Genomic DNA, 19,493 nt, shown 5'->3' with positions numbered 1-19,493 from the left:
AGGCTCGAAGATAGGAGACGCCTCTCCAAAATAGAACCGGAACCACACGGTTTCCTCCGCCACAGGACCCCGGGAATACTGGAGCCGCCAAGTTCCGAACTCCCAGGTGGCCACTGCCTCCACGTGTCGGACCTGGTACTGCTGGCGAGGAACAAGAACACAATTAAACGTGGGCGCGTTTGCACCCAGCAACCTGTACGGCAGGGAAGCTACCTCCACCTCTCGTTGGAGAAAAAAGTCTGCAATCACTCACAAAAATCACAAAGGTTACTGTCAAGCAGTCAGCTGAGATTATTACCTTCCAGGTAGAACGATATCTCGGCGATGAGGTGGAGATGCCGTCCTGCTGATATACCCCAGTGATAATTGCCGTCAGCTGTCTCAGGTGATGGGTGACAGCTGTTACCGAGGCTGCTCCTGTGGGGCGGCGGCGCCCTCTGGTGCCTGGAGCCCGCACTCCAGGCAGGGCGCCCTCTGGTGGTGGTGGGCCAGCAGTACCTCCTCTTCAGCGGCCCACACAACAGTTTCAACAAGACAATGACCCCAAGCACACTAGTACACGAGCAAAATCTTGGTTCCAAACCAACAAAATTAATGCCTCGCAGATGTGAAGAAATCATGAAAAACTGTGGTTATACAACTAAATACTAGTTTAGTGATTCACAGGATTGCTAAAAAAGCAGTTTGAACATAACAGTTTTGAGTTTGTAGCGTCAACAGCAGATGCTACTATTATTGTGAACACCCCCTTTTCTACTTTTTTACTAATAGCCCAATTTCATAGCCTTAAGGGTGTGCATATCATGAATGCTTGATCTTGTTGGATTTGTGAGAATCTACTGGTACCTTGTTTCCCATGTAACAATAAGAAATATACTCAAAACCTGGATTAATCTTTTTAGTCACATAGCACTACTATTATTCTGAACACTACTGTATACCATCTCCAGGAATCTGGGAAACTGTTTTGCCTGTTTTTGCAAAGTTCTACATACTCTATTCTCTATATTTTTCACATATTTACTGGAGAAGCATTTGACCTGCAAGCCAACTGTTTCATGATGTGAATGAATACCAGCACTTGACAATAACATACTGTTACTAGTTACATACTGTTGCTGTCTGTTTGAAGTGGTCCAATGATGTATCATTTTGCAAGTCCAGCTTCTGATGCAATATTCTTAGTTCCTCCTGATGTCTCCATATCATCTCCTCTTTCTCCTGGTGATTAGTGAGCAGGAGCAAAAACACAGCATTGAGATACAAACACTTTAGATACAATTAACATTCCCCCATCAACTTGCCCCCCGTTTCTGATAATGCTGTCCCATTTCTGAGTGATGTGTCAATGTTTGCGGTGAATTTTATTGATGATACCATAAGTAATACTTTTTAAAAGGACAGAAATTATTCATGGAGGAACTCCACTCAAGCTATGTTTCTATTCCATAGATAATTTTACCCCAGACAATTAAAGACTGCAGCACTGCATTGATGTAGTAGATGTGTGTTGGTTGTGTTTTTGACCTTGGATATTAAAAGGGGGTACAATGACAATCAAAATGACAGCACACAGTCTGCTCTGTGCACGCCTGATCCTATCAGATCTCAGAAGTAAACTAGAGTACCTTATGTTCTAGAGTATAAGTCGCTTTTTTTTTTTTAAGTAGTTTGAGAGATCCTGTGACTTATATATGGGGGTGGGGTGGGGGGAATCAGGATTCATGACCACAAATTTTCTTTACAGCTGAAATGAGAAACACACCATTAAACTGCCTCTTGTTTAAAAAAAATGACAGAGGTGGAGACTTCTGAACAGGGCTCAATTACTTTCACCACACGTTTAAAACCAAGTGAGATCACATTTAAAGCGTCCTTTATATAAGTGATCGCGATGGAGTTACTATTTTGAGCTTTTCCTTGTGTCGGGCTGCGGATAAAATACGATTAGCGGTCATGCTCACTTCAAGCAAATACATACCAATAAATGTCTTTATCAAACAGGAAAGAGTGTTGCTGAATGACACAAAGAACTGTGCCGTAATGTTACAAATGAAAAAAACTTTTAGTTCCAACAGCAAAATAACAACATAAACAGATAAATTCACAAGGTTTACATCGGATGCTATTCCTGATAAACTATAATTGTACATGGAGAGACACACACAACCCTTGGTCTTTCCAAGTGATCTTCCACCCAAGTACTAATCAAAACCCACTTGGCGTTACGTTTCAGACCTGATGGGTCAGGTGCACATAAAGCATACTGGTTAAACATATGAAAGACACTGACCTCCTGAAACTGTAACAACCTCTACTGTGTAACTGTTATTTTTAAATAACTTGAAGTAGACATTCAAATTGACTTATGTTGGTAACATGAAATATGCGGTGGTTGAAAGTTGAATCCCAAGTTTATATAAACCAAGAGCCTCAACTCTACATGACCACATGCTGTGTTTGCTCATCCTTCCACCGTGTCATGCAATACTGATATTTTTCCAAAAATATAGCGAATACTGTCCAAGGAAAACCATAGAACAGTAAATATAACAATTAACAGCACTAGCCTCCCTCCTCTACACCCTAATTCTCCTCAAAGCCTCTGCTTGCTCCTGCACAGACACTTCAGCCGTCCTGCTCCCCATTCCACTGGGGCTCTCTCCATTCTCTCCCATCACCGTCACTGCTGAGGAGGTGAGAAGAGAATTTAGTCCAGTGTCCAGAAAAGGCTGTGTGTCCCGATGGCCTCAGCCCCAGAGTGCTGAAGGGATATGCTATCCAGCTGTGTGGGATTTTTCAGCACACATGTTCAAGTTGAGCCTGAACCAAATGGTTGTTCCTGAGTGGTGGAAAACATGTCTGGTTCATGTGCCCAAGAAGAAGAACCCAAACACACTTAATGACAACAGACCTGTGGCCCTAACATCACATGTAATGAACTCACTTGAGAGGCTCGTCCTGAGGCACCGCCGCATCGTCGTGGAACCATCGCTGGACCCCATGGAGTTTGCCTACCAGCCCAACAGAGGAGTGGAGGATGCCACCATCTTCATGCTGTACAGAGCGAACCTGGAGAAGGCAGGCAGCACTGTGAGAGTCATGTTCTTTGACTTCTCCAGTGCGTTCAACACCATGTGGCCTGACCTGCTCAATGATAAGCTGTGTGATATGAAGGTGGAGACTCCACTGGTGGGCTGGATCACCAACTACTTCACAGGCCGCCCACAGTATGTGAGGCTTCGGGACATTACATCCGACAATATCAAGAGCAGAATGTGGGCACCACAGGGTCCCTTCCTATTCACACTCTAAACCTCAGACTTCAGGTTCTGGTCACAGTTCTGCCACCTGCAGAAGTTTTTGGATGACTCTGTCATTGTGGCCTGCATCGGCAGTGACCAGGAGGCTGAGTACAGGAGTGTGGTGGACAGGTTTGTTGAGTGGTGTGGACTCAACCACTGCCAGCTCAACGTATCTAAGACGAGGGAGCTGGTGATGGACTTCAGAAGACGCAAGACTCGTCTGAATCCAGTTACCATTAATGGAACTGAGTTGGACATTGTGGACTACTACAAGTACATGCATGTCCACACAGACAACAAACTGGACTGGACTGTAAACAGAGATGCACACAGAAAGGTTAGAGCCGACTGTACTTCCTCAGGAGGCTCAGATCTTTCAATGTCTGCAGAAATATGTTGCAGATGTTCAATCACTTGGTGGTCTCCAGCATCATCCTCTACGCCAGGGGTAGCTCTCGAGGACCAAACTTGAGCTATGCTGTTGTGTGCTGAGGCAGCAGGCTGAAGGCAGCTGACACGAAAAGACACAACATGCTCACCAGGAGACATCGGCTCTGTCCTGGGGGTTGATCTGAAGTCTGTGGTGGAGGTGTCAGAGACAGGAGGATGTTGTGGAAACTACTCAGCATCCTGGACAACACCTCCCAGCCCCTGCATGCCACACTGATGTCCTGTCAGAGCGTCTTCAGTCATAGAATGAGACCACTGAGGTGCACCACAGAATGCCACAGGAGGTCTTTCCTACCTGTGGTAATCAGACTGTATAATTCCTACCCCTTCTGCAGGATGAATACAACTCTGAATACAGTTATTCAGAGTTATGTGCAATATTTCAAACATCTTGTGCAATATATCTTCCAGTCATTTTGCATAATTTTTTTGTATTTATTGTAAAAAAAAAGTGATAGATTGATTGATTTCTATTTAATACTAACACTTTCTGTAATTGTGTATTTAACTAACCATTGTTTACTATTTACTGATTCTGTACTCTGGCAAAATAATTTCCTTTGGGATAAATAAAGTTGATCTTTATCTTTAATCACAAACAAAAAGAAAGAAAAATAGCGTATACACCAATATTCTCATTTCGAAGCATTTAAAAAATTTTAATAAAAATTGTAATAACAAAAATTATGGATGTCACTATCCTTTTTAATGAATGGAATCAGGTTCAGTCAAGATTGACTGGTACCCGGTACAATAAACATGATTCACACACATCAATGTGCATTCCGTAAGTGCAGTGCCAACAAAGCAAACAGCAAGCGCTCTGTCAGTGCTTGCTGCTGGCTCACCTGCAACACTGTGGTGCATTTAAAAAAAAAAATATTTACACTCTCTTTTGCTTCAAATGATCACTAAGTCTGTTGATCACCAAGTCTGTTTCAGACTGATGGCACATTTGAAGTACTTCTTACCTTCCAGTCAATTTCACATGAATACATGGGTTTTCTGCTGTACAGACTGTACAGCCACCAGTTTTCAATCAGCGCTGTTCAATCCCTCTAGTTTTATTGCTACACTGCTACACTAATAGCCAGACAAAAAATATATTTGTACTTGATTTCATAATAAAAATAAACATTAAGGAGTAGAGTGGATTGAATGCATTTTTAAATCCATTGCAGAATGAAAGTGTAATAGCTAAGAAAATGCATTTACTGGATTGAGACTCGGTATCGGCAGATACTCACTATTAAATAACTTTGTGGGTGAGACGACATTTCTCTTTTTGAAGAAATTTCTGTTCACTGAAAAACAAGGAAACAAAAGCCAACATTGATGCTCGCAGCACTGTACCTGTCCGACTTGAGCCAGTTGGTTCTGGTATTTCTTTAGCACTTGCTCCTTTTGGTCAAGTCGCCCCTGGAGGTCTTTGATGGTCTGATGAGTGATCTTAAGGGTAGACTGGCTTGCTGTCTGGCCCTCTTCATGCTTTGCCAGGTCAGCTAAGAAACCTTCCCTGTTGACTGACGATGGCAGTCGAAGACAGAGCTCGTTGATTACTTTATCTCTGGAGAGGATGTTCTGTTCCGCATTCCAGAGAGCTGCTTCTTTCTCTTTTAACTTCTGCACATACAGTAAAATTGGAAAATGCAGAGGAAAACAAATGTTATCATTTAGGGAAAACTGGAATAGAGAGATTCAGAGAGACACATCATTCAGAGCATTGAGGGCAAAGTCGGCCACTCAACACACGGTGGTACAATACGAATGTGTGTTTCACCACAGTTGTATAAAAATGTGAGTTCTCTTGCAAAGCCTGCAGAGCAACTGTGTTATGAGTATGCAACACAACAATTTCAGCAGGTTCAAAAGTTCTTCTATGTGGTCAGTGCCACAGAAAGGACAAAAAACAAAAGAAAAAGCATTGGGACTGCACTATTTTGTGTGCGTGGGACATATAATTCCTTTCCAGAGTTTTGGATGAGTTGTGCACGTAAAGTTAACACTTAAATAATTTTGACAGTGCATGAGCCCTTTGGAAAAGTCAAGGTCTTGACTCGTGTACCTTTCTCTCTGAAACAAACAAAATCTATTTTGTGCTCAATAAATGTATTTCCATGTTTGTTATTATCCACATACAGTGAGGAAAATAAGTATTTGAACACCATGCGATTTTGCAAGTTCTCCCACTTAGAAATCATGGAGGGGTCTGAAATTTTCATCTTAGGTGCATGTCCACTGTGAGAGACATAATCTAAAAAAAAAAAAATCCGGAAATCACAATGTATGATTTTTTAATAATTTATTTGTATGTATTTGAACACCTGTGAAAATCAATGTTAATATTTGGTACAGTAGCCTTTGTTTGCAATTACAGAGGTCAAACGTTTCCTGTAGTTTTTCACTAGGTTTGCACACACTGCAGCAGGGATTTTGGTCCACTCCTCCATACAGATCTTCTCTAGATCTTTCAGGTTTGGAGTTTCAGCTCCCTCCAAAGATTTTCTATTGAGTTCAGGTCTGGAGACTGGCCAGGCCACTCCAGGACCTTGAAATGCTTCTTACGGAGCCCCTTCTTAGTTGCCCTGGCTGTGTGTTTGGGGTCATTGTCATGCTGGAAGACCCAGCCATGACCCATCTTCAGTGCTCTTACTGAGGGAAGGAGGTTGCTTGCCAAAATCTCGCAATACATGACCCCATCCATCCTCCCTTCAATACGGTGCAGTCATCCTGTCCCCTTTGCAGAAGAGCACCCCCAGAGTATGATGTTTCCACCCCCATGCTTCACGGTTGGGATGGTTTTCTTGGGGTTGTTCTCATCCTCTAAACATGGTAAGTGGAGTTGATTCCAAAAAGCTCTATTCTGGTCTCATCTGACCACATGACCCTCTCCCATGCCTCCTCTGGATCATCCAGATGGTCACTGGTGAACTTCAAACGGGCCTGGACATGTGCTGGCTTGAGCAGGGGGACCTTGCTGCCCTGAAGGATTTTAAACCATGACAGCATCATGTGTTACTAATGTAATCTTTGTGACTGTGGTCCCAGCTCTCTTCAGGTCATTGACCAGGTCCTCCTGTATAGTTCTGAGCTTTCTCAGAATCATCCCTACCCCACAAAGTGAGATCTTGCATGGAATCCCAGACCGAGGGAGATTGACAGTCATCTTGTGTTTCTTCCACTTTCTAATAAATAATCATAACAGTTGTCTTCTACCAAGCTGCTTGCCTGTTGTCCTGTAGTCCATCCCAGCCTTGTGCAGGTCTACAGTTTTGTCCCTGGTGTCCTTAGACAGCTCTTTGGTCTTGGCTATAGTGGACAGGTTGGAGTGTGATTGATTGAGTGTGTGAACAGGTGTCTTTTATACAGGTAACAAGTTAAAACAGGTGCAGTTAATACAGGTAAAGAGTGAAGAATAAGAGGGCTTCTTAAAGAAAAATTAACAGGTCTGTGAGAAACACAATTCTTGCTGGTTGGTAGGTGTTCAAATACTTATTTGCAGCGGTAACATACAAATAAATTATTAAAAAAATCATACATTGTGATTTCCGGAATTTTATTTTTTAGATTATGTCTCTCACAGTGGACGTGCACCTAAGATGAAAATTTAAGACCCCTCCATGATTTCTAAGTGGGAGAACTTGCAAAATCGCAGGGTGTTCAAATACTTATTTTCCTCACTGTAAATAATATTAATGTCTCTCTCTCTCGTGATGTAATTTTTTTCTATCTTAAGTCTGAATACCTGACAGTTTGACACAGCACAGATACTTAAATGCACACAAACTAATTAATTTAACATGGGAAATAACTCTACATTTTGTGCAATTAGGAGAATTGTTTTTAAGTCCACTTTCACAAAGGAGCTGTGCATCAGCCACAGATAGTAAAACCTGTGCAGCACTGCACACAGTACGTAGCTCCTGCTCATCTTTCACTGCACGGATAGAGGAACACACATAATGTGTATGTTGTGTTCTGCGTTTCTCCTGAAATATGTTTCTCATCATGTTGATAAGGGGTTTCACATAATTTAATTTGCGATGGATATCTATTATTTGGGACTGAATGCAGTACCTTATCTAAACTTCTGCAGGCTGCCTGTGTGTCCAAGATGGTGCGGAGATGCTCTTGGATTTTCTGCAGTGCACACTCTAACTGAACAGCAACAGGCAGACTTGGGTCTGGCACAGCACCTGTGCTTTCCTCCAACTGAAAACAACAAAAAAACAAAGCTGCAGCAATTACTAATCTAAACCTACATTTTACACACTTGGAACCTTCGTAGTGAGACCAGTGGACACCCCTGCACCCACAACACACACTCATTAAAAAAGCCCTATTTCAGATAAATAAAATGTGCGATTTTAAGAAAATGAAAAGCAACCAATCTATGGGCACGCTCAAAAAAACAATAACCCTCCACTCTTCCATAGTTCTTGCTTACATTATAAATCTGTGATGGTAAATAATATTTGATGAAATGCCTATAGTGCCCTCCAAAAGTGCTGCACCTTGATATTTCACACGTTTTAATTTGTTTATGCCATTCCAAATACAAAAAGGAAATCATGCTTCTCAATCTAAAATTTCTAAAATGATCTTCCTTAAACTCAAACTCAAAGCAAATCTTTGCAACTTGATATAAACACTCTCTTATCGTCAACTGCTTACCTGGGATCAGGTCGCAGGAGCAACAGCTCCAGCAGGAGAACCCCAGACTTCCCTTTCCTTGGTCACATTGATCACCTCTAACTGGGGGATCCCGAGCTATAATCTCTCCACCTACTGCTGGGTCTTCCCGGAGTCTCCTCCCAGATGGACGTGCCTGGAACACCTCCCTAGGGAGGCGCCCAGGGGGCATCCTTACCAAATGCCCGAACCACCTCAGCCAGCTCCTTTCAATGTGAAGGAGCAGTGGCTCTACTCTAAGTGCCCCACGCATGACTGAGATCTAGTTCTTTTGGTCATGACCCAACCGTCATGACCATAGGTGAGAGGAGGAATCAAGATTAACCAGTAGATTGAGAGCTTCGTCTTTTGCCTCAGCTCCCTTTTTGTCACAACAGTACGGTAGAGCGAATGCAATACGGCCCCTGCAGCGTTGATTCTCCAGCATTCTCTCCGCATTCCCTACCCAAAGTGGGTAATCCATCGGTTTCCTGCTGAGAACCATGACCTCAGATTTAGTGATGCAGATCCTCATCCCAGCCACTTCACACTCGGCCGCGAACCGATCTAGTGAGTGTTGGAGGTCACTGGCCAATGAAGCCAACAGGACCACATCATCCACAAAAAGCAGTGATGAGACCCTGAGCCCACCAAATTGGAAACCCTCGACCCTCGGGGGGGTCCAACCCCCACCTGAAACGAGTCTGACTTACTGCCGAGCACTCGAACACAGCTCCCGCTTTGTAAGTACAGAGATTGGATAACCTTGAGAAGGGACCCCCTCACTCCATACTCCCGTAGCACCTCCCCAAGTACAGAATGGTACGCCTTTTCCAAGTCCACAAAACACATGTAGACTGGATCGTCATACTTCCAGGCACCCTCCAGGATCCTTGTGAGAGTGAAGAACTGGTCAGTTGTTCCATGAACAGGACAGAACCTGCATTCTTCCTTTTCAAACAGAGGTTCAACTATCGGTCGAACCCTCCTGTCCAGCACCCTGGAGTAGATTTTACCAGGGAGGGTGAGTAGTGTGACGCACTTGTAATTGGTACACACTCTCTGGTCCCCTTTTTTTAAATATGGGGACTACCACCCCGGTTGTGGTGCAGATTTGGTGAGAATCCATGAGGTAGTTTTGACGGAATCCTTAAAAGCCTATGAAGTGAAATCCTGAGCCAGAATCAGGATCCGGATCACCTCCAAAATATGCAGTAGTTTTGACATAACCCTGCTAACAGACAAACAAATAAATAAATGAATAAACGCTGATGACTTTATTACATCCTTGGCAGACGTATCAGTTTTATTGCCAGTTTTCTTCATACAAGTCAGGTGATGGACATTATTTATATCAATTACGAAGAAATACAAACAGTATGGTACTCTATGGTAAATGTGTTTATCACCAGCTATACGGCTTCATGATGACGTGGTATACAGGAGGATTTTCTTTCACCAAAACATCAAATCTAGGCTTGCAGCTCAGATGTACCTTCTGGCAAATTGTAGCTGAACTTTCAGGTCTTCTTTTCAAGAAAATCCTCCTCTATACCACTTCATCATGAAGCTGTATAACTGGTGGCACAAAATGCAAAACATGCACTGTGCACAATTTCTCCAATCACAGCCACAGAAGCCTGTAACTTCTTCTAGGTTGTCTGCGTGTCTTGGTGGCTTTCCTCACTGTTCTCCTTCTTGCACAGTCATTCAGTTTTTGAGAACTGTCTACTCCACACAGGTTTACCAGAGAGCGTCATACTGTTTGTATTTCTTTATAATTGATGTAAATAAAGTTCAAGACATATTCAGTGACTTGGAAATGTTCATGTATCCATCCCCTGACTTGTCTGAAGAAAACTGAAAATAAAAGGGATTAGTTACAGGTATTATACCAAAGCGTTACATTACTTATGCAACCCAACATCTTGGCTTTTATATTTTTAATTATTTTATATCAAGATGTAGAGATTTGCTTTGAGTTTAAGGAATATAATTTTAGAACTTTTTATATTGAGAAGTCTTATTTACTTTATGTGTTTTAAATGGCATGAATAAATTAAATGTGTAAAATATCAAGGGGCCCGATACTTTTAGAGGGCACTGTAAACTATCAAACTGGTCAACAATTGTATTCAAGATCTCAAAAATGTCTTTTTATACCTGTCACCGATGTAACTGACAAATGTGGTGTACATAAAAAAAAAATAAAACTCAGAAAAAGTCCAATATCCTCCCGTATAATGCATTGTACTGGAATTATTTTTGTTCAAGCACATCTTCATATGGTGTGGTACCTCTGTGTGATGTTTCATTGAAATCCACCAAGTGATTAAGGAAGAGTTGCAATTACAATACTCAAGGCCAGATAGACAGGGTGATTTCAATGAAGTAACAGCAAAATAAATGAACCAGGCTTTAGAGCAAATTTGGTCCAGTAGAGAGCATAGGTTTTGCCATCACTACTGTGGTCAAATCCTGTTTAGTGGGTTCTTCTGTTGCACAGAACTTGTGCCCCAAAGGCTGTTCTGGAGGGTACATTTTTTCAGCTCTCAGTGGACCCATTTTGTGGTTCTGGAATTATTTTGTGGCTGTGGGGACTACATTAAAAAGAAAGGAAACATGATGTAAATATGCACATGTAGGTTGCACATCAACAGAATGTGGCCAAAATACATTTTTCGACTGTTTCTCAAATATAAACATTCGAAAATTACTATTTGGATACATTCAGTGTAATCATCTGCATGTAATTACAACATTAGGGGGTTGGCTTTGCTACTGAGCACCAGCAGGTGATTCTACATCCAAAGAGCCCTCATGTTACTGTATTGACTTTTTATACTAACATACCACTATAAGTGAAACATTATAATCTACTCCTCCAAATAGGGGGGCTGAATAAATACCTGTTCTTTGCTTTCCTGCTTCGACTACATGCATGAAAAAGTACCTCAGAGACAATAAGAAATTTTACCTTCCTTGAAGAACAACAGCTGTCTGTTTCTTCATGTCAAACTTGGAACCTCTACATTGTGCCCAAGCTTCTTTTTTTGACATGCAACTGGTTGCTCATGGGGTGGGCAAGGTCTAGATTCTACTCAGGTATAATGTATTGAGGTGATTTATTATGATTTGTCTGATGTTACATCTATTTTTATCATCAAATGATGTAAACACAATTATACCTTACTGGCACGGCTCAGAATATCATACTGGTGTTTCTCATAATGGTCTAGCTGGCGTTCCAGCTCCACTTCTCGCTGATCCCATGCAAGCTGGCGTTCTTCTTGAAGCTTGATACAGGAAACAAAAACAGCAGCTCAGCATAACCAGGTCTCAAATTTGACAAAAAAAACTTGTTTGGCTGGTCCTGCAACTTACTTTGTCCTGGAATGTACACTGGACCCCCATAGTGGTGGTAGGTGAGTGGAGGATGTTAGTTAAGCTGGCATGAATTATAAACAACCCCTCTCACACCATACATGAGACTGTGGAAGCCTTAAGCAGCTCCTTCAGTAATATATTGCTACACCCTCGGTGCAAAACAGAACACCTCCGCAGGTCATTTATTCCAACTGTATAATACCTCAAATTTTTTTTAGCACCATAACCACCTGCTGATTTTAGACTACTACGTCTTCTTCCACATTTTGTGCTTTCTTACATGCACAACTGTACAATTTATCCTGCGCAATAATTCTACCATATCTATACATACTTTATATATATATCGTTATGTGTAAACGCAGCATAAGCCATCTTAATGGTAATAGTAAAAAGAGTTCTGTGGATAAACTGGGTCAGGTGGAGATACTACATGACCAGGATTTGTTGTCATGCAGCATGTTCACTGATGTGATCCATTGTGATCCAGAAAGTGTACCCAGTTTTGCATACCACGATTTGTACCACTATATGGTACAGAATCCATCTCCCTACACTGACCAGAACATGAAAGCCGACAAAAGGCTGGATGCTTACACGTATTTTACAGCAGCATTGGTCACAAACCTTAAACAGTATTTGGTGTCTGGCAAAAGCATCGTCATCATTAAAACCAAAGTAACATATTTAATTTTTTGCACAAAATGTAAATAACATCAGTGTATCACCTACAGTATTACAGGTCTGGTGGGGCTGGCAGTCTAATGAGTACCCACGCCAGGCCAGAATTTTTTTAATAGCAGCAATGAAAGATAATACTGACAAAATAATGAAAAATAATGCCAAATATCCATTAATTAATCATTCTGGATTATCTTCAGGACTCTGATCAGCCCTGTGCTGAGGCTGTTTTTGGTTCAGTTTTTTTGTCCTTGTGCAGTGCTTCAAAACATCTGTTAAATACATTTCTTATAGAACTAACTTACTTTAAAGCAATTTTTAGATGAAGACATCACTTTACAGAATGGAAATATTATAAAACTGTTTTTCTCTTTAGTGAGGCAGCAGGCTTTTGCGGACCATGCTCGTAAAGCGTAATGATCGTAAGCAAAGCCACTGTGGTCATGGGCCTCTTAATGTTGTTAAACTGTATAAAAATGTAAACATGTGTGAAGCTTGAACTTTTCTTTAGCTATTTAGTTATTTGTGTTGTGCTGTCTTGGATCTGCTCTGCTCCCCCTCACTTCCTGTGTCTCCAGGCGCTGTGCCACGGAGCTGATTCATCACGCCTGTCAGCAATCACCACCACATGTATATAATATAAACTCCAGTCATGCCTCTCTACAATCGCCAGAAACTCAGTTCTCCCTGCATGGTACCTGGCCTCAGTGGCTTTGTGGTTTACTCCTAGTAATTTTTGACTCTGCTCCTTGGATTTTAATAACTACTTTTACTTGAGTCATCACCTTTCCTGCCACCTGTCAGCTCTGACGTGGCCACCTGGTCCTGTTTCTGTGGACCTCTGCCATGTGGTTTGGGAACTCAGCCATTCATTCTTCTGGTCCAGTCAGCATCTCCCTCTGCCAGTGTCTCACCCCTTGGATTTGTACATTTACCACGTATCTATTGTTGCCCAATAAAACTGTCATTTGTTTTTTCACTTTCTGGCTCCCAGCATTTTGGGTCCTAACCTTGTATTTCTGGTTTCACTGTAACAATTTGTATTGAACTGGTGTCCAATTTTCTCTCTTCAGAGCTGCAGTCCATTTATCTTTCCTGTCCTTGTCAGCCAGGAATTGGTAAAACGATATTTTGGGACACCCAGCAGCTGTACTACATATGCCCACTCTCTCTAACTATCCAGCACATGCAAATATAGACAAACACAATGACTTTTGCTGGCATAATCGAGGCATCTGAAATGGCAGAACAACAGTATGCTGCATGGGTGAAATACATCTATACTGATCTTAATAAGACATTGCTTGATTGACACTCTGGATCACAAAATGGCAATAATCCACCATTAAAATGGATTTCAACCACTGCAAAATAAGAAGCAGCTGGTCTGAATGAGGAAGATGTGCTGGGTATCACAGAAAGAGCGAAATTAATAAATCATGATCTCAAAATGAAAGATTATGGTCTTGAATAGAGAGGGAGTAGCCTTCATACTACATTTGACACTGGATTTGTATACACTTTGTGGGACAGGTGTAAGACAACTAGGAGGAAAGTTAGGCTAAGGTAAAGCTAACTATAATGTTTTTAAAAATGTATAATCACTAAAAAAGTTGACTTACATTTAGTGAGAAAAACGTGCACACGTTTAGGTCCTTCTTGATGTTTTTGTTTCAACTTTTCAGTGGGAACAAGAAGCAGTAGTTTATTCTTCAGTTCTTTATGCCTAATAAAATAATATTAATTAACCTGTTAGCTTCTGCTCCCTAGCACGTCTGCCTCACGAATAAATAATGTGTTGATTAATTTCATTTAGCATTTTCTGTATGAAGCAGTTGCACCACGCTTGATGTGACTTATGTGTTATTCCTCTCCATGATGCATCCGTGGACAGATGTGACTAATACCCTGGTGCTACATATAGTCTGGAAATTACAGTAGTAAATGAGTTGTTAACTGATGAAAATTTGTTAATGGCTTTTTAAAAGACAAGACATGCATCTATAAATTATACTGGCAGAACAACAAAATTGGAAGTATAATGTATGCATGTTTTCTCACCATGTTCATCTGTACACTATCTTCTTCCAGAGAGCGAATGGTGGCCTGCAGTTCTTCCACCAGACTCTTGAGGTACTTGATTTCCTGTTTCTGAACTAACAACTCCCTGCCTTTTCTCAGCTCCTGTAGGCGAGCTTCTTCCATTTTCTTGTGCCATTCAGTTATCTGTTTGAAATGGGATCAGCAGTTACAAATCATGGCCAAAACACCAAATTTGATTAGTTCATAATGGTTGGACAAGCAAACAAACATTGACACAAATACTGGATAACAGCTGTGTGTGTGTTTGTGTATGTGTAAAATGGTGAAGTTTCAGGAACTGCATCTCCCTAATCCAGCACGTAACTTTATCTCAGTGTTGGTCAGTGTTAATTTTCTTTGCAAATCTACAACAATTCTTAAAAAAAAAAAATGCAGTCTTATATTCCTAAAACACAGCTTGTAGTGCAAAGGGACCCAGAGTGGTACCATCTCAGCTCACCCACAAATCATAACAGCCTTGCGTCACCTGTGGATGCACTGATGTGTTGTAAGGATGCAGGCCCCCAGGGCACCGTGTCCCCCACTAAGTCAACAGTGGATATAGCTACTGGTAAACAAACTTTAGTAAGCTAGACAAAGATACACCAGATACTGTACAAGCTCGTATTTGACCTTTTGGTCTTATGTGCCTCTGACAGGATCCCGCCTTACAGTCTTCCCCAGCTATCAGCAGGAGTTTCCCTGTAGAGCCTGGAAATATCCCTAGAGATTTATAATCTTATAGTCTTCATAACAAAAACAGACATGGACTGCATTTCTGTAGCGCTTTTACAATGATGCCTCACACACACACACACACACACACACACACACACACACACACACACACACACACACACACACACACACACACACACACACACACACACACACACACACACACACACACACACACACACACACACACACACACACACCACTGAGCGGTGTCTTCCCAAGTTAATTCAATGAATTCATTACCCAAAAACAACATGCTTGAAGACATGCGAGCAGGATAACAGTCTCTACCAACAAGTGCAATATTTATTCTCACGGACCTTCTGGGCTCCTTTCGCATCCTTCAGTGTTGAGACAAGTTCCTCCAGACCATGAAGCTTCAGTTCAAGCTCTTCTGTCCTGCCCTCTGCTCCCCTTCTCTCCTCTTCTGCCTTTCTTTTCTCTTCCTGAGCTTTCGCCCGGTCCTCCTGAAGGTTCATCATGGTCACAGAGAACCTTTCCTGCTGGGACAGTGGTAGAGCCCCGGCAAACTGCCTGCGCAGTGAGTGGATGGTTTGCCTTAGATGCTTCGTGCGATTTGTGCTCTCCTGGCGAGCAAGGAAGAGAGCTCGCTCACTAGCATCTAGTTGCTGTTCAGCACGCAGTTTGTTGGCATCCAGCTGTTGTATGTGAGAAGTTGCAGCCTTCAATTTTGCCAAAGCATCGGACTCACTGAGCTGCAGGGCCACGATGTGCTGGTGAAGCTTTGCGATAAGGGCATTCTCATCGGACTGCAACTGGGGGAAACACAAACTGGAAGGTTAGGAGAACGAACAGGAAAAACAAGAAGACTAAAACTAACAGCTGATTACCTGGAAGTCATGGACCTGTCTCCTCAAGATTTCTACTTCCTTCTGATTGGACTGATATCTGGCTTCTAAAGCAGACACTTGCATTACAGCCACATCAGATACCTCCCGAAGCCTAAATAAAATGTAAAAATATTTTCGTCATGACTTGCCATTTACAGTCTATTGTTATTGTCGTTGGTCAAACAAGCACTGTTGTGCTAACTGTACTGGAAAAGCCAAATAATAAGGAACATTAATATCAAACATTACAAAACATCTTACTGCAGGTTCACTGCAAAGCTGCAATGATTACAGAGCAAGCAGAAAAATGTAGTCCATACCCTTCCTTGAAGAAATTTGAATATTTGGATTAAAAAAAAATTGAATCAAACGTACTTAGAAACCTCAACACGAAGTTCAGTTTCTGTCTTCTCCAACTTTGCAATCCTGGCTCGATCAGCATCACTCACAGCTTTGCTGATGCTGGCTGCAAGCTCATCTCTGAGTTCCCGTTCCATCTTCTGGGCATCTGCATTTATCTTGGTTAACTGAGGAAAAACAGCTGTGATACTTCAAACTGAAAAATATGGGGGAAACGCCCTACACTGACAAGAATAACACAAATTTACTGGACTTTCAATGAAAAAATTGTGTTTTAAAAGCTGATGACCCAAGAACGGTGAAATTGGAAAATTCTCATAATCAAAAACTATCTGAATTTTCAAAGATCTGTCATGTTGGTAGACAAAGTAAGCTTAAGTCTCTATAATTTGATGTTTTTGAAACTGCTTTTGCCCAGATTTGTTGTATGTTTCTTACCTCGGCGAACTTGGCCTCCAGTTCTGAGTTACGCTCTTCCACCTGCCGGAGGGAGTTCCTTATATGTTCATACATTTGGTGGGCATGCTCAGCTCTTTGCCTCTCATTCAGCTCCTTCATTTCTAAAGTGGTGATATGTCTGGCCGCAGATACCAGCTCAGTGTTGGCTAGTGCTTTTTCTGTTTTATCCATGATGCTCTCACCCTCCTGATGTCAACAGAAATAACGTGATTTATAATAAAGTAAAAGCAAGCTCAGAGTAAATTCCTGAGGCAAAGGCCTAAATGCCATTATAATGTTGAAGAAAGTGTAAACCCAAATCTGTAATTAAACAGATTTATTTTTAACAATCCGAAATGCACCTCAACAAAAATCATAAAAATGTATTAATTCCTCAGTAAGTAACCCTATCCACAAATAGCCATGCAATCCGATTACCGTATTTTCCAGAGTATAAATCAAGGTTTCTTTACTAGTTTGAGAGGTCCTGTCACTTAAGGTACCTTGACACTGCGCAATCTGTTGTGCCAATGAGTCCCGCTTGACACCATGCTATATAAAATAATCATTTCTTAGCCGATGACGCATTTGCTCCCAGAACTTGGCTAATGAAACCATTCTCTCATTGCTCCCTTAATCACAGAGAAATTCTCAACAGCTGCAGGTTGTCTCATGTTCATCGTGTGGTGGAGAACACATTTGGAATCTTGCCCAATTATTTGTATTGTAATGAGTTGATAAAACAATTGTAATTTCTTTACTTCTCATGAGTTAGATAATATATCTGTAAAGTTATGTTTATTATAGATGTAACATCTCGTTAGAATCTAATTTCAGGTTCAGATGCCCTGAGCGCAATGAGACACAGTGACACGCAGTGTTTTGGAATAGGTTGGGCAATGTTCACGAATAAACATTGCAGGACAGCCCCGAGAAAAGCACCTAAAGATGAGTGAGTATGTTCACACAAGTGGCACAAAATTAATGTGTGCCAGAAATTTTGAACATTTCAAAAATTCTTTGTGCACTGGCACACAGCTGCGCACAGTTTACAACAGTTTATGACAAGTTTACTCATTGGCACGTAAGAGTGCGTGCCAGTGCGGGGATCAAATTTGTGTAAGTGTCAAAGTGCCTTTATAGTGCAACTTGTATACAAAAGAAGAAAAAAAAATCACAATTCATACCGATTCATGTCACTTTGGGAAATGTTCCAAGTAGAAAGTAATACACAAGAGGCCAGTCTTCTTCTTTTGATGGCTCCCATTAGGGGTCACCACAGCAGATCATTTGTTTCCATTTCTTCGTGTCCTCTGTAACTTCCTCTGTCACACCAACCACCTGCATCTACTCTGTCACCACATTCATAAACTTCCTCTTTGGCCTCCCTCTTCTCCTCCTGCCTGGTGGCTCCATCCTCAGCATCTTTCTCCCTATATACCCTGGGTCCCTCCTCTGCACATGTCCAAACCATCTCAATCTCACGTCTCTGACTTTGTCTCCACACCGTCCCACCTGAGCTGTTCCTCTGATATGTTCATTCCTAATCTTGTTCATTCTCGTCACTCCCAAAGAGCATCTCAACATCTTCAGTTCTGCCACCTCCAGTGCTGCCTCCTGTCTTTTTGACTTTGTCTCCAAAACATTCCACCTGAGCTGTCCCTCTGATATGTCCATTCCTAATCCTGTCCATCCTAGTCACTCCCAAAGAGAATCGCAACATCTCTTCAGCTCTGCCTCCTGTCTTTTTGTTAGTGCCACTGTCTTTAAGCCATATAACACAGCTGGTCTCACTACTGTCTTATAAAGTTTCCACGTCACTCTTGCAGATATTCTTCGGCCACTAATCACACCTGCCACCTTTCCCCACCCACTCCACCCTGCCTGCACTCTCTTCACCTCTCTACCACACTCTCCATTACTTTGGACAGTTGACCCCAAGTATTTAAACTCATCTGCTTTCATCACTTCTACTCCTTGTAACCGCACTATTCCACTGGGCTCCTTCTTATTCACACACATGTAGTCAGACTTGCTCCTACTGACTTTCATTCACCTGCTCTCTGGAGCATATCTCCACCGTTTCATGCTAGACTCAACCTGGTCTCTACTCTCACTACATATAACAATGTCATCTGCAAACATCACTGCAAACAGACTCCTGTCTGATCTCATCTATCAATCCATTAATTATGACTGCGAACAAGAAAGGACTCATAACTGATCATTGCTGTAATCCCACCATCACCTTGAATGAGTTTGTCATTCCGACTGCACATCTCACCGCTGTCACACTATTTTTGTACATGTCCTGGACATATTTCTCTGCCACTCTAGACTTCCTCATACAATACCACAACTCTTCTCTTGGCACCCAGTCATAAGCTTTCGCTGAATCCACAAACACACAATGTAACTTCCAATGGCTAAAGCAGTGGTTTTGTTGCAAATACATAAATGATACACCGGTTTTCAAATGTCTCATTGCGTGGTATGTTCACCTCACATACAGTGGGGCAAAAAGTATTTA

The 19,493-nt window shown here is 41.8% G+C and overlaps 1 protein-coding gene across 1 annotated transcript in view; it reads right to left on the bottom strand.

Moving 5' to 3' along the window:
• cep290 (centrosomal protein 290) overlaps positions 1–19,493 on the bottom strand; it is a 113,355-nt gene that overhangs the window by 32,744 nt on the left and 61,118 nt on the right. Inside the window, exons 19-27 of the mRNA XM_034175447.1 lie at positions 16,964–17,170; positions 16,541–16,692; positions 16,166–16,277; positions 15,635–16,090; positions 14,556–14,720; positions 11,615–11,722; positions 7,833–7,967; positions 5,109–5,378; positions 2,948–3,072 (exon numbers count right to left, since the gene is read on the bottom strand). Coding sequence (XP_034031338.1) covers positions 2,948–3,072; positions 5,109–5,378; positions 7,833–7,967; positions 11,615–11,722; positions 14,556–14,720; positions 15,635–16,090; positions 16,166–16,277; positions 16,541–16,692; positions 16,964–17,170 — 1,730 coding nt within the window. The remainder of the gene's footprint in view (positions 1–2,947; positions 3,073–5,108; positions 5,379–7,832; positions 7,968–11,614; positions 11,723–14,555; positions 14,721–15,634; positions 16,091–16,165; positions 16,278–16,540; positions 16,693–16,963; positions 17,171–19,493) is intronic.

The sequence above is a fragment of the Thalassophryne amazonica genome, chromosome 8 (genome assembly GCF_902500255.1).
Source record: "Thalassophryne amazonica chromosome 8, fThaAma1.1, whole genome shotgun sequence".
Taxonomy (NCBI): domain Eukaryota; kingdom Metazoa; phylum Chordata; class Actinopteri; order Batrachoidiformes; family Batrachoididae; genus Thalassophryne; species Thalassophryne amazonica.
Note: the sequence above shows the minus strand (reverse complement) of the source record. Positions and strands in the feature narration are given on the sequence as shown.